Here is a 24,213-nt window from a genome sequence, read left to right on the forward strand (position 1 = left end):
GCGGCGGGCTGCCATGCAATGTCTATGAAAAGCTGCGGCTGCTGCTCCGAGCTCAGCAAGTTGCGCCCGTTTCATTCTGCGGCGATGTGCAGCTAAACTAAAAGTTGGGAAACGTTCAACTTTTAGCGGCAAAGTGCGGTCAGAGAGGACCCGCAGCCAATCAGTAAACAGATCCTGTGACATGTCGACTATTACGTTCCCCCGTTTAGGGTCCAGGGGATGGGGAGAGACAGGTCACTGCAGAACCCGGCACACACGTCTACCACCAACGTTAACTACACACACAGCTTGCCACACTGTGTACTGGTCCACAGGCACCATCTGTTCCTCTCTCCCAGTCTCTTAGTAGCAAACCCGGCTCAGATGGGTGTTCGGCCGCTGCACGGCGGGGGAGGGCGGCACCTCAAGAGACACAGGAGAGAGCAGAAACAAAACACGACACGCAACATTGACCTATGTTACAAAGACTTTCTTCCCATCTGAAACACATGAACATACGGAGCCCCCCTAGACCCCTAGGAGAAATGTTGTATTAACTCGTTCCCTCGAGTTAGTAATTTGTTTCCTCGAGTTACTTCATAGAGCACTTCCTTCAATCATTCCTGACAGTCCACGCATCGCTGATGTACGGAGCCCCCCTAGATGATGTACTTCGGTAAAGTTGGAAAGATATTTACAGATTCAAACTTCCCGGATCAATAACTCATAACCGAAACGTTGTTAAAACACAAACAATGGCTCTTTCGAACCGTAGTAAGGTAGACAACGAGCTACAACCTCATTTTAATCAACACATAACACATAACATTGGTCTCTATGCGCCATCTACAAAGTGCAACGCTGAAAAGAGAAAAATATTCAATAACTTCAGTATTATGCAGTGTAGTACAACCAAAATTACTTCACACATCAATGCTCTCCTCATTGTTGTACTACAACACTTAGTTTGAAAAAATATGCTTTGCATAATTTCGGTGAATTTTTAAAGGGAAAAATATTCAATAACTTCACTTTTATAAAGTGTAGTGCCGTCAAAATGTATAGTAGTGTATAAATGTATAATCAGGAAGAGATCATTGATGTGCGAAGTAATGTTGGTGGTACTACACTGCATAATACTGAAGTTATTGAATATTTTTTCGCATTACAAATTCAAAATAATTATGCAAATTCATATTTTTCCAAACTAATTTTTTTAATACAACTACGAGGAGGTCATTGATGTGTGAAGTAAATGTTGTGGTACTACACTGTATAATACTGAAGTTATTGAACATTTTTATCTTTTTGGCGTTGCACTTTGTAGACGGTCCCTGACCACTCGTCTTACTGCCGTCTGCACCTAGAGACCAATGTAATGTGATGATTAAAATCCAGCAGCAGCAGGCAGCTGAGTAGGACAGTAGACAGATGGATCGGAGGAAACCGCAGCATTGTTAAAATCTGATTGAATGTTACTGATTTTGTCATCAAAGGAAAATGTATCACCAGACTTATCATTTAATAATAATAATTAGTGATAGTATCAGATGTTTTATCTTCATCATTCAGCCTACAAAGCTGCAGATCACACTGTACAACCAGAAGATGACATCAGAGGATGGTGAAGCTCGTCGTGGTTTGAGAGAAAGCAGGATGGAGTTTGTGGAGGAGGAGTGTGTGGTGACAGTAAAGAGGGTTTGCAGGGAAGGGCTCAGGGGTCAAAGGTCATGAGGAGTATGACTCAGGAATAAGTCACTTGTAAGTGAGTCAATGTTATCGGCTGGAATGATGAACAGTCACTCTGAAGACACGCTGAGATAGTGTATAAGAGTATCTCTATCCTCCCACACCCTTTAAAGATCTGCATGACTCCATCCAGTACAGTCCAGAGTTTTTTCTCTCTTGTTGATCGAGTCATACCGGCTGAATTATGGCAGTTATAATAATGTTGATTAATCATAGATCCCAGCACAAGAACCTGTAATGATTTAACACCACTCAGAGGGAATTAGGACCAACAGGTGTATGTGTGAGTGATAGGGATGGAGCAGATCGATACTGTGGTATGGATGGAGCAGATGTGTTCCTTGTCTTCGGCTGAGGAGCTTGGGAAGGGCCTGATTTCTTGGCCATTTTACACCAGGGAGCAGGCGCTGCGGGGTCGGATCAACTATGGCTGATGAGTTGAGACCTGGGCGTGGGGACTGCTCGGCAGGATTGCAACTTGCATCGCCAGCTCGCTGAGCTGGGAAACTTGGATCTTGGAGCATTTGTTCCGAGGTCTGGCTCTTTCAGAAGACGACCGAAGTCGGAATCCGACATCGGACTTGATGACCAACAACAGGATGCTAAACATGGGAAGGATATTTTTTTCCCCATTCACATCGGTTTGCGCTGTAATGACAACTGACAGCAGCAGAGAGGAGAACAGTTTTAAACTTTTGACAGCAACTATGTGATTGGCTTAGGGAGATCGTGGGAAGATCTGGTTGGTTACTAAGAGTGAAATGCCCATAATCCACTGATAAGAGTAGGAACCCGAGAGAGAGACACAGAGAGATATTTGTGAATGAATGTGTAGACTCAGACTGAATGAGAATCTTTCTGACTGAACTTCTGCATCAGCTTCATGTGGTTTCTCCTCGGAGTGCTATAAAAACTTTCTGAGACACCCCTTTCTGAGTCTTAGGATGTGGTTTGTGCTCTCTCCTATTGTAATTCCAATATAACTGTTTTGTTTTAAAACCTAAAGTGTTTTGTGCTTATTACCTCCGCCAAGGCCAAGGGTCTTGAAGGAGGTTATGTTTTCACCGGCGTTGGTTTGTTTCTTTGTTTGTTTGTCTGTTAGCAGGATTACTCCAAAAGTCTGAGATGGATTTGAATTAAATTGTTTTGAGGGGTGGGGTGTGGCTCAGTGAACAATCCATTAGATTTTAGTGGCGATCCGGATTCAGGAATTTTTCTAAGGATTCCGATCAGCCACAACATTAAGACCTCTGGTTATTACAAATGCGCAGCGTAACTGATGACGCGTTGATGACGCATGACCCCGCCTCTTTCCTTCAGAGAGAGAGACAGAGAGAGAGCAGGAGGGGACGTCGACTGTAGATTCTGTGTTTTTTTCACATTAAACTCGGTGAAATTAGAGTTGAGTTGGACCAAAGCACACTTGGTGATTGTTGGAAAGAGTAACAACGACGGTTTAGGTGAGTTTTATTTTGTTTCTGTCCAGTTTGAATGAAGTGTTTTACAATGCTCCGCTACGTACAGCTGATCTCAACATAAACAAAAATACACGTGGATGATGGCGCATGCTGAAAAGGAGAGGGGGGGGGGCAATCGTACTCAGGCAGCTTAGCGGAGGTCTGCGCTCTCTGGGTGCCATTCTAGTTTCAATATGTGTTGAAAGTTTTACAGACAATTTCCACAACAACGTCAAATTGAAACATCACAGATTTTGTTTCTTGAAATCAGAAATTTATTATCATCATCATCATCTACCATATATGAGACTGACAGAGGACGTCACCTTCGTTGTTGTTGTTTTTTTAACCACTTCATACATCCCAAGTTACACTACTGGTATAAAGTGATTCAGCAGAGGTCAGCGAGATTTCTCAGTGTGTTCAGCACACTTTGTGCGTTTGTTTTTTTACAGATATGGTGTCCAGTTACCCAGCCTGTAGTGTCGCTGCCGCCAAATTATGAACATTAACACTTCCAGAAGTCAATCAAAAACAAAAGTTTCCATTTTGATCTAACTACGAATGTCTTACAGAAGTCAAAGGATATAAGGATAAAATAGAGAAACTGTTTCCACAAATTTGTTCAAAAAAATGGTCAATCTGATACTGTGAACAAACAGAGAACCACCCTATCACAGTTTGGTATATTTCATGCGAGAACTGATGCTCTTGTGATCACAGTGCCGGGTGTCAGTCAGACTGCTCACACATGAAGCAACAGAAATCATAACACCGCTTCAAAAAAGTGTAACAAGTGAAACAGAGTCCAGTCGAAGCACACCTGAAATTATGCCCGGTGATAAAATAAAAAAATGCTGTGATGACTTGTTTGGTAACGAACTCTTAAAAAAGCAGATATCCAAACTGTTCAAAGTCACAGCAAACACGAGGAGGAGAGGAGAGTTATCGACTCCAGGGTTTACATGGAATGTCCTCAAGGAGAAAAAGTCCAAACTTAAGTGTAAAGAGTTGCTGGTGACGTCTTACGTGATGTCCTTCTGTCTGGGTGGCCTGTGAATGTTTCTGACCACGCACTTCACCATCCAGTCGATGCCTTCGTTCACTCCATCCCTGTATCGAAACAAAGAAGTCATGTAGTGCTGCCTTTTCTAATTTCTTCTGACCAAGAACATTAAAAAGGGAACACAACCCCTTGGATCGAGCTGGAAGAGCATTTTTAACAGGCAACAACCTCCAGTACTGAAAAGTGAAGCCAATGCAGAAGTGCCTTAAAGGGGACATATTGTGCTTGTATTTTGGGTTTTTTACTAGAACATGTTTACATGCTTTAATGTTCAAACGACACATTATTTTTCTCATGCCGTCTGTCTGAATATACCTGTATACACCCTCTATCAGAAACGCTCCATTTTAGCGCATTTCAACGGAATGGCATAGAAAATTGCGTTGCTAGGAAACAGCTTGGGTCCATGTTTACATCCTGTCAGCTGATGTCATTCACATCCACTGCAACCAGGAAATAAACTGGGACACATTTAGAATGTTTACGTTTAAAACTGTAGAAATTGTCTAAATGTTGTAGATTTGTGACATCACAAATGTACAGAAATCCTAACGGCTTGTTTCAAGCGCACAGTTTCTGAATACGGGCTGTGTGTATTTCTACATGGATTGAGTGTTTTGATACTTTCACAGTATTTATAAAGCACTTAAACCTGCTTTATGATATAAAAGACATGAAAATCTCACTTTTTACAATATGGGACCTTTAAACTTGCATTCTTTCTAATGGCCATCAGAGGGCGACCCCTGTGGTTGCAAAAAGATTGAGTTTATGGTCTCGATCGCTAGTTTCAAGTCTTTTTCAATACAGCGTGATTACCATTTAGTAAATTATGGTCCCATTTAGAGTCAAATAGACCATAAAGCTGAACAAACGAAAACAATAAAGGGCATTTGCTGTGTCATTTCAAGCCATGTTGAATAATTATATTATATATATCTCTACAATATTGCATGTCTGTTAGAGTTTAGTGACTTTACTGGGAGCTTAAAATACTTGTATTCTGATATCTAAGTTCTAACATCACAAGTCAAGTCAAATGTTTTGGCTCACCATCTCATAACTGACTCTGACATCTCGTAAGTCCCACCCCTTGATAAATTCAAGTCATCTAAAAAATAGGTCAGCAACCGATCTATCCGTCTTCTTCCAAATCTTTTTTTTTTACGTTAGCTAGCGTTTTTGTTAACATTAGCCAACTAAGGATGTGACCATAGAAGTGGTACAGGAATGAGTCCTACAACCCTGAAATTAGTTGACATTTTAGCACTTCCTGTTCCCTCGTCTGGACGTCAATGGGTTTTTAGTGAGATGCCTGAAATAAGGTCTGCGGTTAACACGAGCTGAAGACATTTTAACGTTTTGTTCAACGATATAAAACATGTCAGTAAATCAGAATCACATCAGAGGCTACTAAACGTCATCATGCCGCCTCGTCTGACCGTGATGTAGTTCGTTTATAGCCCAACGTTAGCTTTTTACTTCTGCTGATTGCATTCACACTTCAAAAATCATACATTGGCGTTCATTCATGGAGATTATCTTTAAAGGGACTGTTTGTAAGAATCAGAAATGTCTTGTTAACAGCGACACCTGTGGCCGTTAAGTCAACGAAAGTCAGCGTCCTGTTGCTCGCGCTTGTGCTCGCTCTACATAGACATGAACGCTCAAAATAGTGAGACGACACACGTCAACTAAAAGCACAATATCACTCTATATTTCAGCTGCTTGGCAGTAATGTTAGCTGACCAGACGAAGGTCTCTCCATGAATCAATGCTGATCCTAGTTTTCGCTTTTCCTGCCTCAGCCTCTCGACCGCGGCCGGAGGGAACAGGGGAGACACCGGAGCTTTTGTCGGAGACGATAACATTACTCTCTGCGGAGCCCCGTTACTTCACAAGACACGGGAAACCTCTGTTGGTCTGGAGGAGCTGCAGCAGTTATTTCTGCACAAACATCCACTAGATCACTAGATATTCTCAGAGCTAAACTAACTCTTCTGCAGTGTGGAGTGTGCGCGCATGCACGTGGGAGGTGGAGCGAAAGAGCGAGAACGAGCGCGGTGTGTGAGTGAAGGCAGGCAGGTAGAGGAGCAGAGTACAGCAGAGACTTCGGCCCTGGAGACCAAAGCTACGGTCTCCCCCGCGTCCTCCGACCGTGGCCAACACTGTTTTGCAAGACGGGCTTCACTAGATAGAACTTTGCGGTTTTGGTGCTTCCGTGTAGTTTGTGTTGGAGTCTGAGTCTGAACAGCGTAGCCACACGCGAGCGCGCATGGGACACCGACCAGCAATGATTTATACGTGTAAGAAGTTACAAACAGTCCCTTTGATTGACAAAACATGTAAGTATCATAAATATCTGTTTGCCACAGAGCTTATTTTCTGCAATAATGCTAAATCCAGTGGAACAATCCCAATTTGTCGAGGGAACCTGTGTGAACTCTAACTTCTGGGTTGTGCCTACAAAAAATATGTCTGTGAAGATTTTGCCACCAGTGTAATGTGACTTACATAGTAATGTTAGCTGTGAACAGACGTAGCATATGGAAGTAGAACTGAGGGAGGGGAAAGTTCATTCAACACAGTAGCAGTCTTACCCTGTCAGGGCAGTACAAGGCTGGACTAAACAATCTCTCTTGCCGATCTTGGGGGCAGAGTCGCTGAAGGCTGTTTTAATGTCCGACACTGACAAACAGTCCTGAGAACAGAGCAGAAACAAGACATGACTGAAGGCTGCAAAGACAAAACTGTTAAAAACCACAAGGCCATGCCAATCATTATCTCTAATACAGTTTTTGTTTTTAATCTTACTAAGGGTGACTCAGACTAGGGATGTCACGATACCAGAAATCTAGTAGTCGATACCAATACCAGTGAATTTCCACGATTCTCGGTACCAAATTCGATACCACAGTAAAAAAAATAAAAATAAAAACAATAAATCCCGTGTAATGTGTACATGTGTCTATATATATCCTCAGATTGCAAGCAGTTGTTTAAATTCACTGACATGGTGACATTTCACTTGGTAAAGGCTACCAGAGGTGGGACCAAGTCATTGTTTTGCAAGTCACAAGTAAGTCTCAAGTCTGAGACTCAAGTCCCAACTCAGGTCTCGAGCCCTAAACAAGCCATATGCACTCTTCATCAAATGTAACGTCATTTTAACAGCAGAGTAACCGGATCCAACTGGTGCTCAGTAACATAACGTTAGTTCTTCATGGTTTTCTCCTGAAACCTGATTGGATGCTGTTGGATTGGTTCAAACAAAGTGGATCTGGGGAGTTAAGTGTAAGAAATCAAATGCAAGTCCCAATAAAATTCACCGGAAATAAAGAGTCCAGAGTTCAATCAAAAAAACAAAAGAAAACATCACTTTTCAGAGATTTAGCAATAAGCAACAAAAAATAGAAATTCAGTTTATTCAGTTCAGTTCAGTTTTTTTCCCCCACGAGTGAATCCTCTTCTCGAACATAAAGGATCTCTGCATCTTTGGATCTCGCTGCTGCATGGCGCTGTTGTGTGTGTGTGTGTGTGTGTGTGTGTGTGTGTGTGTGTGTGTGTGTGTGTGTGTTTGTGTGTGTGTGTGTGTGTGTGTGTGTATGTGTCAAACTCCGACAGAGAGAGCAGAGGACAGAAGCAGCCGCATTTGGCGCTTGGCGGGTGTTAATTTTGGCCCCTTCAGGCATCGTACAGTACCTTCGGTACGGTAGAAAACGAGTACCGTCACGTTTTTTGAATTTTGGCATCGACTTGGTACCGAAGTATCAGTTCTCCTGACATCCCTAACTCAGATCGAGCCCCAACTTAAATTAACAATGATATACAACAACTGAGAGGCTGGAACCAGAGAATGTTTGGCATTTTTTTCTTGATATATGACTCAAATAAGTTATGAATAAAACGGCTGGCTTAGTGTGGATGCAGGGTCAAAACATAGAGAAAGAAATCTGCATTAACCTGAACATGGTCTCTCTAGGAAGTTAAAAAAGATCACACAGTACCGGTACATCCTGCTTGTTGGCCAGCACGAGGAGCGGGACGCCTTCTAACGTCTCGCTGCTGATCATTTTCTCTGGAGGAGACAGACAGACACATTATTGATTCATCAATTAGCAAACATAACACACAATACAGCATTTCATGTTACCACGTCAAGTGTTGACTCCCACACCGCCCACTTTTTCTCTCACTGTTATTTGTAAACAAACCACACGTGCGGCTTGGATGTGTGATGTATGAGCGGTTCTAGAGAACGCTGCAAGAAGCAGCACCACAGGCCGAGAAATCAGGCCGTTCTGAACGGGCATGTTTTCAACGGGCGCTGCACTAGTCTGGAAAATAACAGAGGAATGTCACTCACCGAAGGCCTCCTTTGATTCTGACAGGCGCTCTTCATCAGTTGAATCGATCACATAGATGACTCCATGGGACTCAGCGTAGTACTAAATATAAAACATGAAGAATACATATTAGAGCAGGCTCCTGGGCTCAAATAACCAAGGCGAATTCCAAATTTGATATTTGATATAGCATATTCTTTTTGGATATCCTGAGTTGGGCTTTATTCCGGATGGAGCATTTTGAGATTCAGACATGAGGGATGTGCAGATATTATTCTGGTTTTAGTAGCGTTCAGCTTGCAGTACAGCCAGTCGGTGTATACGGTCAGCTCTGCGCGTTGTAAACAAACCGACTAGCCGACAGTCTGCAGAGATGCATGGCCAAAAGAAAAGCCCACATTTCTGCTCGGAGGGAGAAACACACTTCCTTATAAACATTATGAAAGACTTGGAATAAGTATATCCAAACGCCGACCTTTTCAAGAAAGGTGGTTGAAGGAATGAAAGAGGGAAGCTGTGTTCGCACAGTCCAAGAAGTCCGCTACCGGTGGAAAACTTTTTTTTAAATCCTATTTTGATGCAAAGACGCAAAATGACAGCTGTACCATTTTTTTTCTTCTCCATATTTTGACGTGATAAACGACATTTTAGGGTATCAACCCGTCAAACACAGCCAAATTTAATCCGAGTATGCAGGCTGCATGTAAACGACAATATTCATATTCATTGATACGTCGTAGGAAAGTCATCTGAGTTTCAACATATTTCTAGTTTTCTTTTTGACAAAAAACTGATTGCTGGACATAATGCCTTCGGTGTGATCGGGGTTTGCGCGGTTATACTGTAAAAAGGTAGAACAGGGTGTTTAAAAATACATGCACATATTTGCATAATAAAGCAATTCTGTCTTAAGAGTACATTCTTCCACTCTGGTGAAGACATACAGAGAGTCTTCAGCCCAGACATGAGGAGGTTTAATTCTTAACTCACTTTGTCCCACAAAGACTGGAGCTCGTCCTGACCCCCCAGATCCCAGAACATTAGACGAGCCTTGCCCACATCGATTGTACCAACTGTGAAGGAAAGTGAGACATTAATAAGAAATGTTATACTGTAGAGCAGCAGGAGGAATCGAGCACCCGCTGTAAATTGTAAGACGAGCAGTATCGGGTGATCACAGAGTGAAGAGGTGAAGTGGAATGAAAAAGAGCTGGATTGAGTTAAGTTGTTCAGGAAGCAGCTACGCAATAATATGGTGATGTTCCCTAGTCATGCCTATTGTAGCAAATGTGAATGAATCAGTGCAGTTAGCCATTGAAAATAACCCCCTTTAAGTATCATAATTCAATTGACTTTGGCCCAGAAAGGTCATTTGCGCACTCAGCTGACCAGGTGCTCAAATGGCCCCCTGCTACTTTGATTTGAGAAGAGAGGAGCACATTATCAACTGTAAAGGTGGAACAGAAAAGTGATCCAACCAAGGTAGTCACTGTTTGGAGTAACAAGCCCATTACTCTTCATGGACGAGCACAACTGGAGACTAAATACTGGAACATCCACTTACTGTTCAGGCCCACCGTGGTTGTGATCTTTGATAAATTCATTCCCTTATAGTTCTTACTGAACTTGGTTTTGGTTTGTTCCAGAAAGGTCTGCGAAGAGAGACGACAGTGAAATGAACAGACAACTAGACACATTTATATTCAGTAGGCTGACATGGCATAAATACACATTCATCAGTAGGTGACCAGGGCAATTCATGCAATGATGGTACCGGTGCTGGGAATGGCCAAAAAAGGACATAAGTGATTCTCACTGAAACAGCAATGAATTCTCACATTTCAAACAATATTACGGTTATGAGAATCCCCCATTTTGGGATGTCAAAATATATAAAATTTGAATATTAATTCAAATAAAATATGAATTCTAATGTACAATATTGGTGAAATTCTCATGAAAGCTTTTCCTTAGGATGTTTGCTGAAAATCCCACTGTAATCCAGTTCAGGACGACACTGTCTATAAAGATATGAAATGTGAAGTAAATCCACTGTACAGTTTGAGGATATTAAAGATCCCATATTGTAAAAAGTGACATTTTCATGTCTTTTATATTATAAAGCAGTGCTATATAAATACTGTGAAAGTATCAAAACGCTTAATCCACAGAGAAATGCACACAGCCCGTATTCAGAAACTGAGCTTTTGAAACAAGCCGTCAGGATTTCTGTCTATTTGTGATGTCACAAATCTACAATATTTAGACCATCTCAGTTTTAAATGTAAACTTTCTAAATGTGTCCCAGTTTATTTCCTGTTGCAGTGGATGTAAATAACATCAGCTGACAGGAAGTAAACATGGACCCAAACTGTTGCCTAGCAACACAATTCTGTTGCCATTCCGTCAAAATGCGCTAAAACGGAGCGTTTCAGACAGAGGGTAAATACAGGTATATTCAGACAGACAGTATGAGTTAAATAAAGTTTTTTTTTTAACATTACAGCATGTAAACATGTTCTATTAGAAACACAAAATACAAGTATGAACCTGAAGATGAGCACGATATGGGACCTTTAAAGAAAGACTGACAGACGACAAAGCCTCATCGGGATGAAAGCAGAAGACAGACAATAACACCACCGATGCTACTGTCTACTGTCAGTGTGGATGAACCCTGTTGTAATAAATCCACATTATAATGTAACTCACCGTTTTGCCGGCGTTGTCCAGTCCCAGGATGAGAACACAGTACTCGTCCTTCTGGAACATGTACTTATACAACCCAGATAACAGAGTATACATGGTGGGGGTAAGATGTAAACAACACGAGTCCTTGTTAACTAGTCGTGTTAATGTTAGCTCGATATAACAGTTTAGCCTACATACGAGGCCAAACAAAGCGCCAAGCGCCACTCTGGCTTCATTATTATCAACGTTAGTAAATCAATAAAGTGACCAACAATCGTAGATGCGTCTAATAAGTAGGTAAAAGTCGTCGTTTGTCGCTATTTTCCTCCTCTGGAGCTCACTAACAGCTGTGTGACGCTACCGGAAGCTGCGTGTAATCTAACAGACAGGAAGTATGGATATAGGAATTGTGGGAAATGAAGTACACGGTGACTCGTTAGACCCTTTCCGTTAACAGTCTGTACATTCAAATAAAACTCAATTTCCCAAAAAGCATTTCGGTATTTTTTCTTCTTCTTTGCGTTTTTTTGCACTAACTTCAGTGCATACTGCCTCCTATCATACCGGAGTATGTAGAACAGGATCTATTGTTTTTGTTTTAATTGAATTCTTTCAACAATACACTTTACATGGAACTAGAAAATTAGGTTTTTACATCGTAACTTATTAATCATCAATATATGACAACATGAGAATAAAGACAGAAAAGAGATCAAATAAAATAACATGAAATTAAATTAAAATAAAAACATATAATGAATAAAAATAAGCGACAGAATGACATTTAGTAAAAGGGAAATGACTAGATGTTTTCAATTTGTATAGTTCATTTATTAATATTTTCTTTACATGATATTTTTTTGTATACTTGGGATGGTGTACGTTGTGAAGCTGTGTGTTGAGCAATGCGAGTTGCATCCAACTCATATTTACCTGGCATGGGAGATACAATGATCAAGTATGTTATGATAATCATTTTTTTTTAAGTAAAAATACCAACCATATTCTTGAAAAGAAGCATTATTTTGAAGAAAAAAATATGTATGTTACAAATATCCAACTGAGTAGAGATTGTCAACTGTGAGTGTATTGTAGCAGCACGCTTCAGGTGTCTACCCAAACTAGCCTAAAGTTCCAGAATGTGTGAACACATAAAAGGACGATGACATCACTTCAAAGGACGATGACATCACATCAAAGGACGATGACATCACTGCAATACATTAAAGGATATGTATGAATATTCAAAATGACGTATGGAAAACTAAATTTAAATGTCCAGAAAAGTGGCAGTGTTGCTGTGCAGCAGTGTCTGGTGTACGTTGTGAAGCTGTGTGTTGAGCAATTCGAGTTGCAGCCAACTCATATTTACCAGGCATGGGAGATACAATGATCAAGTATGTTGTGGCAATAATTTTTTTTTAAAGTTAAAAACAAATACAGATTAATACCAGCCATATCCTTGAAAAGAAGCATTATTTTGAAGAAAAAAATATGTATGTTACAAATATCCAACTGAGTAGAGATTGTCAACTGTGTTTTTATTGTAGCAGAACGCTTCAAGTGTCTACCCAAACTAGCCTAATGTTCCAGAATGTGTGACAACATCAATGGACGATGACATCACATCAAAGGACGATAACATCACCGTAATACATAAAAGGATATGTATGAATATTCAAAATGACGTATGGAAAACTAAATTTAAATGTCCAGAAAAGTCGCAGTGTTGCTATGCAGCAGTGTCTGGTGGACGATGTGAAGCTGTGTGTTGAGCAATGCAAGTTGCATCCAAATCATATTTACCTGGCATGGGAGATACAATGATCAAGTATGTTATGATAATCATTTTTTTTTAAAGTTAAAAACAAATACAGGTTAATACCAGCCATATTCTTGAAAAGAAGCATTATTTTGTAGAAAAAAATATGTATGTTACAAATATCCAACTGAGTAGAGATGTCAACTGTGACTGTATTGTAGTAACACGCTTCAATGTGTCTATCCAAACTAGCCTAATGTTCCAGAATGTGTGAAAACATCAAAGGACGATGACATCACATCAAAGGACGATGACATCACATCAAAGGACGAAGACATCACATCAGAGGACGATGACATCACTGTAATACATAAAAGGATATGTATGAATATTCGAAATGATATATGGAAAACTAAATTTAAATGTCCAGAAAAGTGGCAGTGTTGCTGTGCAGCAGTGTCTGGTGTACGTTGTGAAGCTGTGTGTTGAGCAATGCGAGTTGCATCCAACTCATATTTACCTGGCAAGGAAGATACAATGATGAAGTATTTCATGACAATAATTTGTTTTTAAAGTTAAAAAAAAATACGGATTAATACCAGCCAAATTCTTGAAAAGAAGCATTATTTTGAAGAAAAAAATATGTATGTTACAAATATCCAACTGAGTAGAGATTGTCAACTGTGAGTGTATTGTGGCAGCACGCTTCAATGTGTTTATCCAAACTAGCCTAATGTTCCAGAATGTGTGAAAACATCAAAGGACGATGCCATCACTGTTATACATAAAAGGATATGTATGAATATTCAAAATGATGTGTGGAAAACTAAATTTAAATGTCCAGAAAAGTGGCAGTGTTGCTGTGCAGCAGTGTCTGGTGTACATTGTGAAGCTGTGTGTTGAGCAATGCGAGTTGCATCCAACTCGTATTTACCTGGCATGGGAGATACAATGATCAAGTACTTCATGACAATAATTAGTTTTTAAAGTAAAAAAAAAATATAGATTAATACCAGCCATATTCTTGAAAAGAAGCATTATTTTGAAGAAAAAAATATGTATGTTACAAATATCCAACTGAGTAGAGATTGTCAACTGTGAGTGTATTGTAGCAGCACGCTTCAAGTGTCTACCCAAACTAGCCTAATGTTCCAGAATGTGAGAAAACATCAAAGGACGATGACATCACATCAAAGGACGATGACATCTCATCAAAGGACGATGACATCACTGTAATACATGAAAATACATGTATGAATATTCAAAATGATGTATGGAAAACTAAATTTAAATGTCCAGAAAAGTGGCAGATCGCTGTGCAGCAGTGTCTGATGTACATTGTGAAGCTGTGTGTTGACCAATGTGAGTTGCATCCAACTCATATTTACCTGGCATTGGAGATACAATGATCAAGTATTTTATGACAATAATTAGTTTTTAAAGTAAAAAAAAAAATAAAGATTAATACCAGCCATATTCTTGAAAAGAAGCATTATTTTGAAGAAAAAAATATGTATGTTACAAATATCCAACTGAGTAGAGATTGTCAACTGTGAGTGTATTGAAGCAGCACGCTTCAAGTGTCTACCCAAACTAGCCTAATGTTCCAGAATGTGTGACAACATCAAAGGACGATCACATCACATCAAAGGACGATGACATCACATCAAAGGACGATGACATCACTGTAATACGTAAAAGCATATGTATGAATATTCAAAATGATGTATGGAAAACTAAATTTAAATGTCCAGAAAAGTGGCAGTGTTGCTGTGCAGCAGTGTCTGGTGTATATTGTGAAGCTGTGTGTTGAGCAATGCGAGTTGCAACCAACTCGTATTTACCTGGCATGGGAGATACAATGATCAAGTATGTTATGATAATCATTTTTTTTTAAAGTTAAAAACAAATACAGATTAATACCAGCCATATTCTTGAAAAGAAGCATTATTTTGTAGAAAAAAAATATGTATGTTACAAATATCCAACTGAGTAGAGATGTCAACTGTGAGTGTATTGTGGCAGCACGCTTCAATGTGTCTATCCAAACTAGCCTAATGTTCCAGAATGTGTGAAAACATCAAAGGACGATGACATCACATCAAAGGACGATGCCATCACATCAAAGGACGATGTCATCACTGTAATACATTAAAAGACATGTATGAATATTCAAAATGACGTATGGAAAACTAAATTTAAATGTCCAGAATAGTGGCAGTGTTGCTGTGCAGTAGTGTCTGCTGTACATTGTGAAGATGTGTGTTGAGCAATGCGAGTTGCATCCAACTCGTATTAACCTGGCATGGGAGATACAATGATCAAGTACTTCATGACAATAATTAGTTTTTAAAATAAAAACCAATACAGATTAATACCATCCATATTCTTGAAAAGAAGCATTATTTTGAAGAAAAAAATATGTATGTTACAAATATCCAACTGAGTAGATATTGTCAACTGTGAGTGTATTTTAGCAGCACGATTCAAATGTCTACCCGAACTAGCCTAATGTTCCAGAATGTGTGAAAACATCAAAGGACGATGTCATCATCTCAAAGGACGATGACATCACATCAAAGGACGAAGACATCACATCAGAGGACGATGACATCACTGTAATACATAAAAGGATATGTATGAATATTCGAAATGATATATGGAAAACTAAATTTAAATGTCCAGAAAAGTGGCAGTGTTGCTGTGCAGCAGTGTCTGGTGTACGTTGTGAAGCTGTGTGTTGAGCAATGCGAGTTGCATCCAACTCATATTAACCTGGCATGGGAGATACAATGATAAAGTATTTAATGACAATAATTTTTTTTTTAAAGTTAAAAACCAATATAGATTAATACCATCCATATTCTTGAAAAGAAGCATTATTTTGAAGAAAGAAATATGTATGTTACAAATATCCAACTGAGTAGAGATGTCAACTGTGAGTGTATTGTGGCAGCATTCTTCAATGTGTCTATCCAAACTAGCCTAATGTTCCAGAATGTGTGAAAACATCAAAGGACGATGACATCACATCAAAGGACGATGACATCACTGTAATACGTAAAAGCATATGTATGAATATTCAAAATGATGTATGGAAAACTAAATTTAAATGTCCAGAAAAGTGGCAGTGTTGCTGTGCAGCAGTGTCTGGTGTATATTGTGAAGCTGTGTGTTGAGCAATGCGAGTTGCATCCAACTCGTATTTACCTGGCATGGAAGATACAATGATCAAGTATTTCATGACAATAATTTTTTTTTTTAAAGTTAAAAACCAATACAGATTAATACCATCCATATTCTTGAAAAGAAGCATTATTTTGAAGAAAGAAATATGTATGTTACAAATATCCAACTGAGTAGAGATTGTCAACTGTGAGTGTATTGTAGCAGCACGCTTCAAGTGTCTACCCAAACTAGCCTAATGTTCCAGAATGTGTGAAAACATCAAAGGACGATGTCATCACATCAAAGGACGATGACATCTCATCAAAGGACGATGACATCACTGTAATACATGAAAAGACATGTATGAATATTCAAAATGACGTATGGAAAACTAAATTTAAATATCCAGAAAAGTGGCAGTGTTGCTGTGCAGCAGTGTCTGATGTATGTTGTGAAGGTGTGTGTTGACCAATGCGAGTTGCATCCAACTCATATTTACCTGGCATGGGAGATACAATGATCAAGTATCTTATGACAATAATTTTTTTTAAAGTTATAAAGAAATACAGATCAATAACAGCCATATTCTTGAAAAGAAGCATTATTTTGAAGAAAAAAATATGTATGTTACAAATATCCAACTGAGTAGAGAATGTCAACTGTGAGTGTATTGTAGCAGCACGCTTCAAGTGTCTACCCAAACTAGCCTAATGTTCCAGAATGTGTGACAACATTATAGGACGATCACATCACATCAAAGGACGATGACATCACTGTAATACATAAAGGGATATGTATGAATATTCAAAATGACGTATGGAAAACTAAATTTAAATGTCCAGAAAAGTGGCAGATCGCTGTGCAGCAGTGTCTGATGTACGTTGTGAAGCTGTGTGTTGACCAATGTGAGTTGCATCCAACTCATATTTACCTGGCATTGGAGATACAATGATCAAGTATTTCATGACAATAATTTTTTTTAAAGTTAAAAACCAATACAGATTAATACCATCCATATTCTCTAAAAGAAGCATTATTTTGAAGAAAAAAATATGTATGTTAGAAATATCCAACTGAGTAGAGATTGTCAACTGTGAGTGTATTGTAGCAGCACGCTTCAATGTGTCTACCCAAACTAGCCTAATGTTCCAGAATGTGTGAAAACATCAAAGGACGATGACATCACATCAAAGGACGATGACATCACATCAAAGGACGAAGTCATCACATCAAAGGATGATGCCATCACTGTAATACATAAAAGGATATGTATGAATATTCAAAATGACGTATGGAAAACTAAATTTAAATGTCCAGAAAAATGGCAGATCATTGTGCAGTAGTGTCTGATGTACGTTGTGAAGCTGTGTGTTGAGCAATGCGAGTTGCATCCAACTCATATTTACCTGGCATGGAAGATACAATGATCAAGTATTTCATGACAATAATTTGTTTTTAAAGTTAAAAACAAATACAGATTAATAGCAGCCATATTCTTGAAAAGAAGCATTATTTTGAAGAAAAAAATATGTATGTTACAAATATCCAACTGAGTAGAGATTGTGAACTGTGAGTGTATTGTAGCAGCACGCTTCAAGTGTCTACCTAAACTAGCCTAATGTTCCAGAATGTGTGACAAATTCAAAGGACGATCACATCACATCAAAGGACGATGACATCACATCAAAGACGATGACATCACTGTAATACATAAAAGGATATGTATGAATATTCGAAAAAACGTATGGAAAACTAAATTTAAATGTCCAGAAAAGTGGCAGTGTTGCTGTGCAGCAGTGTCTGGTGTACGTTGTGAAGCTGTTTGTTGAGCAATGCGAGTTGCATCCAACTCATATTTACCTGGCATGGAAGATGCAATGATCAAGTATTTCATGACAATAATTTGTTTTTAAAGTTAAAAACAAATACAGATTAATACCATCCATATTCTTGAAAAGAAGCATTATTTTGAAGAAAAAAATATGTATGTTACAAATATCCAACTGAGTAGAGATTGTCAACTGTGAGTGTATTGTAGCAGCACGCTTCAATGTGTCTACCCAAACTAGCCTAATGTTCCAGAATGTGTGACAACATCAAAGGACAATCACATCACATCAAAGGACGATGACATCACTGTAATACGTAAAAGGATATGTATGAATATTCAAAATGACGTATGGAAAACTAAATTTAAATGTCCAGAAAAGTGGCAGTGTTGCTGTGGAGCAATGTCTGGTGTACGTTGTGAAGGTGTGTGTTGACTAATGCGTGTCGCATCCAAATCATATTTACCTGGCATTGGAGATACAATGATCAAGTATTTTATTACAATAATTTTTTTTTAAAGTTAAAAACAAATACAGATTAATACCAGCCATACTCTTGAAAAGAAGCATTATTTTGAAGAAGAAAATATGTATGTTACAAACATCCAACTGAGTAGAGATTGTCAACTGTGAGTGTATTTTAGCAACACGCTTCAAATGTCTACCCAAACTAGCCTAATGTTCCAGAATGTGTAAAAACATCAAAGGACGATGTCATCACATCAAAGGACGATGACATCTCATCAAAGGACGATGTCATCACTGTAATACATTAAAAGACATGTATGAATATTCAAAATGACGTATGGAAAACTAAATTTAAATGTCCAGAAAAGTGGCAGTGTTGCTGTGCAGCAGTGTCTGGTGTAGGTTGTGAAGCTGTGTGTTGAGCAATGCGAGTTGCATCAAACTCATATTTACCTGATGATTGGAGATACAATGATATAGTATCTTATGACAATAATTTTTTTTAAATTAAAAACAAATACAGATTAATACCATCCATATTCTTGAAAAGAAGCATTATTTTGAAGAAAAAAATATGTATGTTACAAATATCCAACTGAGTAGAGATGTCAATTGTGAGTATATTGTAGCAGCACGCTTCAAGTGTCTACCCAAACTAGCCTAATGTTCCAGAATGTGTGACAACATCAATGGACTATAACATCACATCAAAGTACGATGACATCACATCAAAGGACGATGACATCACATCAAAGGACGAAGACATCACATCAAATGACGATGACATCACTGTAATACATAAAAGGATATGTATGAATATTCAAAATGACGTATGGAAAACTAAATTGAAATTTCCAGAAAAGTGGCAGTGTTGCTGTGCAGCAGTGTCTGGTGTACGTTGTGAAGCTGTTTGTTGAGCAATGCGAGTTGCATCCAACTCATATTTATCTGGCATGGAAGATGCAATGATCAAGTATTTCATGACAATAATTTGTTTTTAAAGTTAAAAACAAATACAGATTAATACCAGCCATATTCTTGAAAAGAAGCATTATTTTGAAGAAAAAAATATGTATGTTACAAATATCCAACTGAGTAGAGATTGTCAACTGTGAGTGTATTTTAGCAGCACGCTTCAAATGTCTCCCCAAACTAGCCTAATGTTCCAGAATGTGTGAAAACATCAAAGGATGATGTCATCACATCAAAGGACGATGACATCTCATCAAAGGACAATGACATCACTGTAATACTTGAAAAGACATGTATGAATATTCAAAATGACGTATGGAAAACTAAATTTAAATATCCAGAAAAGTGGCAGTGTTGCTGTGCAGCAGTGTCTGGTGTACATTGTGAAGCTGTGTGTTGAGCAATGCGAGTTGCATCCAACTCGTATTAACCTGGCATGGGAGATACAATGATCAAGTATTTTATGACAATAATTTTTTTTAAAGTTAAAAACCAATACAGATTAATACCATCCATATTCTTGAAAAGAAGCATTATTTTGAAGAAAAAAATATGTATGTTACAAATATCCAACTGAGTAGAGATTGTCAACTGTGAGTGTATTGTAGCAGCACGCTTCAATGTGTCTACCCAAACTAGCCTAATGTTCCAGAATGTGTGACAACATCAAAGGACGATGACATCACATCAAAGGACGATGACATCACATCAGAGGACGATGACATCACTGTAATACATAAAAGGATATGTATGAATATTCGAAATGATATATGGAAAACTAAATTTAAATGTCCAGAAAAGTGACAGTGTTGCTGTGCAGCAGTGTCTGGTGTACGTTGTGAAGCTGTTTGTTGAGCAATGCGAGTTGCATCCAACTCATATTTACCTGGCATGGAAGATTCAATGATCAAGTATTTCATGACAATAATTTGTTTTTAAAGTTAAAAACAAATACAGATTAATACCATCCATATTCTTGAAAAGAAGCATTATTTTGAAGAAAAAAATATGTATGTTACAAATATCCAACTGAGTAGAGATTGTCAACTGTGAGTGTATTGTAGCAGCACGCTTCAATGTGTCTACCCAAACTAGCCTAATGTTCCAGAATGTGTGACAACATCAAAGGACGATCACATCACATCAAAGGACGATGACATCTCATCAAAGGACGATGACATCACTGTAATACATGAAAAGACATGTATGAATATTCAAAATGACGTATGGAAAACTAAATTTAGATATCCAGAAAAGTGGCAGTGTTGCTGTGCAGCAGTGTCTGGTGTACATTGTGAAGCTGTGTGTTGAGCAATGCGAGTTGCATCCAACTCGTATTCACCTGGCATGGGAGATACAATGATCAAGTATTTTATGACAATAATTTTTTTAAAAGTTAAAAACCAATACAGATTAATACCATCCATATTCTTGAAAAGTAGCATTATTTTGAAGAAAAAAATATGTATGTTACAAATATCCAACTGAGTAGAGATTGTCAACTGTGAGTGTATTGTAGCAGCACGCTTCAATGTGTCTACCCAAACTAGCCTAATGTTCCAGAATGTGTGACAACATCAAAGGACGATGACATCACATCAAAGGACGATGACATCACATCAGAGGACAATGACATCACTGTAATACATAAAAGGATATGTATGAATATTCGAAATGATATATGGAAAACTAAATTTAAATGTCCAGAAAAGTGACAGTGTTGCTGTGCAGCAGTGTCTGGTGTACGTTGTGAAGCTGTTTGTTGAGCAATGCGAGTTGCATCCAACTCATATTTACCTGGCATGGAAGATTCAATGATCAAGTATTTCATGACAATAATTTGTTTTTAAAGTTAAAAACAAATACAGATTAATACCATCCATATTCTTGAAAAGAAGCATTATTTTGAAGAAAAAAATATGTATGTTACAAATATCCAACTGAGTAGAGATTGTCAACTGTGAGTGTATTGTAGCAGCACGCTTCAATGTGTCTACCCAAACTAGCCTAATGTTCCAGAATGTGTGACAACATCAAAGGACGATCACATCACATCAAAGGACGATGACATCTCATCAAAGGACGATGACATCACTGTAATACATGAAAAGACATGTATGAATATTCAAAATGACGTATGGAAAACTAAATTTAGATATCCAGAAAAGTGGCAGTGTTGCTGTGCAGCAGTGTCTGGTGTACATTGTGAAGCTGTGTGTTGAGCAATGCGAGTTGCATCCAACTCGTATTCACCTGGCATGGGAGATACAATGATCAAGTATTTTATGACAATAATTTTTTTAAAAGTTAAAAACCAATACAGATTAATACCATCCATATTCTTGAAAAGAAGCATTATTTTGAAGAAAAAAATATGTATGTTACAAATATCCAACTGAGTAGAGATTGTCAACTGTGAGTGTATTGTAGCAGCACGCTTCAATGTGTCTACCCAAACTAGCCTAATGTTCCAGAATGTGTGACAACATCAAAGGACGATCACATCACATCAAAGGACGATGACATCACATTAAAGGACGATGACATCACTGTAATACATAAAAGGATATGTATGAATATTCAAAATGACGTATGGAAAACTAAATTTAAATGTCCAGAAAAGTGGCAGTGTTGCTGTGCAACGGTGTCTGGTGTACATTGTGAAGCTGTGTGTTGAGCAATGCATGTCGCATCCAACTCATATTTACCTGGCATTGGAGATACAATGATCAAGTATTTTATGACAATAATTTTTTTTTTAAAGTTACAAAAAAATACAGATTAATACCATCCATATTCTTGAAAAGAAGCATTATTTTGAAGAGAAAAATATGTATGTTACAAATATCCAACTGAGTAGAGATTGTCAACTATGAGTGTATTTTAGCAGCACGCTTCAAATGTCTACCCAAACTAGCCTAATGTTCCAGAATGTGTAAAAACATCAAAGGACGATGTCTTCACATCAAAGGACGATGACATCACATCAAAGGACGATGACATCACTGTAATACATAAAAGGATATGTATGAATATTCAAAATGACGTATGGAAAGCTAAATTTAAATGTCCAGAAAAGTGGCAGTGTTGCTGTGCAGCAGTGTCTGGTGTACATTGTGAAGCTGTGTGTTGAGCAATGCGAGTTGCATCCAACTCTTATTTACCTGGCATGGGAGATACAATGATCAAGTACTTCATGACAATAATTAGTTTTTAAAGTAAAAAAAAAATACAGATTAATACCAGCCATATTCTTGAAAAGAAGCATTATTTTGAAGAAACAAATATGTATGTTACAAATATCCAACTGAGTAGAGATGTCAATTGTGAGTATATTGTAGCAGCACGCTTCAAGTGTCTACCCAAACTAGCCTAATGTTCCAGAATGTGTGACAACATCAAAGGACGATCACATCACATCAAAGGACGATGACATCACATCAAAGGACGATGACATCACTGTAATACATAAAAGGATATGTATGAATATTCAAAATGACGTATGGAAAACTAAATTTAAATGTCCAGAAAAGTGGCAGAGTTGCTGTGCAGCAGTGTCTTGTGTACGTTGTGAAGCTGTGTGTTGAGCAATGCTAGTTGCATCCAACACATATTTACATGGCATGGGAGATACAATGATCAAATATTTTATGACAATCATTTTTTTTAAAGTTAAAAACAGATACAGATTAATACTTTTTAATTTGTATGTTACAAATATCCAACTGAGTAGAGATTATCAATTGTGATTCAAAATAGCTTTTTTGTTTGTAGTGATCTTGGAGACAGAGTCAAAGAGATATTGCAATTCAACACAAAATAAGTGGAAATTTGGGGTTGTTTGAAGCACTCTAGCTTTATGTATATGCTATTTACTAACAAGACACAAAAGCTTTATAGCATTGTTGATAAGATAAAATGTTGTATTACATTTCAAAAACAAAACCATGTCCTCCAATATTGGTGTTAATATATTACAGTTTGTATAAACCGTTTGGGAGACTTCGACCCAGAACTCTAGAGAGAATGCGCATTCATAGAATAAGTGAGATATGAATTCAGATTCTGTTTTACAGAAGGAGCACATAAGAGAACAGGATCTAGTTTAGTTTGGCATTTCTCAACGACGTTCAGATAACGAGAGAACATTGGGGGGCGCTGGACGATATGTATTTTAAAGGGTCCTACATTCAAAATGCACATTTTCACAATTTGATCATTAGACTCGCTTTTACCATCCTTTTTACAATGCTTTCCCTTCTACAAAAAATAAAATAAATTAAAAAACTGCTGCCAGCTGCACATGGTGGGGCACCAGCACGCAGAAAGTTTTCTAGCATGTAGGGAAGCCTATGCACTGCATCATGTTTTCTCAGTGTTAAGGCCACTCTAGAGAGCACTGCATCATGTTTATTCTATCATCTATCACAGACTTATTTGCCTCATTGAGCCTGATTGGCAGCTTTAAAAGGTTTTTGACAATGCTTTCTAAGTGTGGCTCCGTCTACTTCTTGAAAATGCCCACTTAAGCTATAGAGTCCAAGCATGTAGTTGACGCGTGTTTCAATAAAACTCCGTAGTCCATGTTCTTCGTTTCAACTGTTTACTGAAAATCTTTCTCAAGTCTTCAAATACAAAAAAGATAGTAACAAAATATCAAAAACATAAGCAGTGAACAAGCAAGAACAAAAGACTAGTGTTTTCTCAAGGCTCCATAGCTTCAACT

At 38.2% G+C, this 24,213-nt stretch overlaps 1 protein-coding gene and 3 long non-coding RNA genes across 6 annotated transcripts; 1 reads left to right on the forward strand and 3 right to left on the reverse strand.

Moving 5' to 3' along the window:
- Positions 1-3,437: 3,437 nt before the first annotated feature.
- arfrp1 (ADP-ribosylation factor related protein 1) lies at positions 3,438-11,674 on the reverse strand. Its single transcript, XM_074649317.1, has 7 exons — positions 11,310-11,674; positions 10,162-10,249; positions 9,588-9,670; positions 8,618-8,699; positions 8,259-8,329; positions 6,852-6,952; positions 3,438-4,298 (listed from the first exon to the last, which is right to left on the reverse strand). The coding sequence occupies exons 1-7, from the start codon at positions 11,400-11,402 to the stop codon at positions 4,211-4,213; spliced, it is 606 nt and encodes a 201-aa protein (XP_074505418.1). The 5' UTR covers positions 11,403-11,674; the 3' UTR covers positions 3,438-4,210.
- A 463-nt stretch (positions 11,675-12,137) lies between these two features.
- Positions 12,138-13,451, forward strand: LOC141775744 (uncharacterized). The gene is made up of 2 exons (XR_012595670.1): positions 12,138-12,396; positions 12,853-13,451. It is a non-coding gene; the product is annotated as an uncharacterized LOC141775744 (long non-coding RNA).
- Positions 13,291-18,945, reverse strand: LOC141775737 (uncharacterized). Its single transcript, XR_012595669.1, has 3 exons — positions 17,625-18,945; positions 14,895-15,666; positions 13,291-13,411 (listed from the first exon to the last, which is right to left on the reverse strand). It is a non-coding gene; the product is annotated as an uncharacterized LOC141775737 (long non-coding RNA).
- Positions 18,946-19,041: 96 nt separating this feature from the next.
- Positions 19,042-23,123, reverse strand: LOC141778024 (uncharacterized). Of its 3 annotated transcripts, none has more exons than XR_012596004.1 (4): positions 21,285-23,123; positions 20,374-21,125; positions 20,150-20,214; positions 19,042-19,736 (listed from the first exon to the last, which is right to left on the reverse strand). It is a non-coding gene; the product is annotated as an uncharacterized LOC141778024 (long non-coding RNA). The 3 variants fall into 3 exon arrangements; XR_012596003.1 differs by lacking the exon at positions 19,042-19,736 and having other exon boundaries at positions 19,744-20,214; positions 20,374-20,647; positions 21,061-21,125; XR_012596002.1 differs by lacking the exon at positions 19,042-19,736 and having other exon boundaries at positions 19,744-20,214.
- Between the last annotated feature and the right edge of the window lie 1,090 nt (positions 23,124-24,213).

The sequence above is a fragment of the Sebastes fasciatus genome, chromosome 1 (genome assembly GCF_043250625.1).
Source record: "Sebastes fasciatus isolate fSebFas1 chromosome 1, fSebFas1.pri, whole genome shotgun sequence".
Classification (NCBI taxonomy): domain Eukaryota; kingdom Metazoa; phylum Chordata; class Actinopteri; order Perciformes; family Sebastidae; genus Sebastes; species Sebastes fasciatus.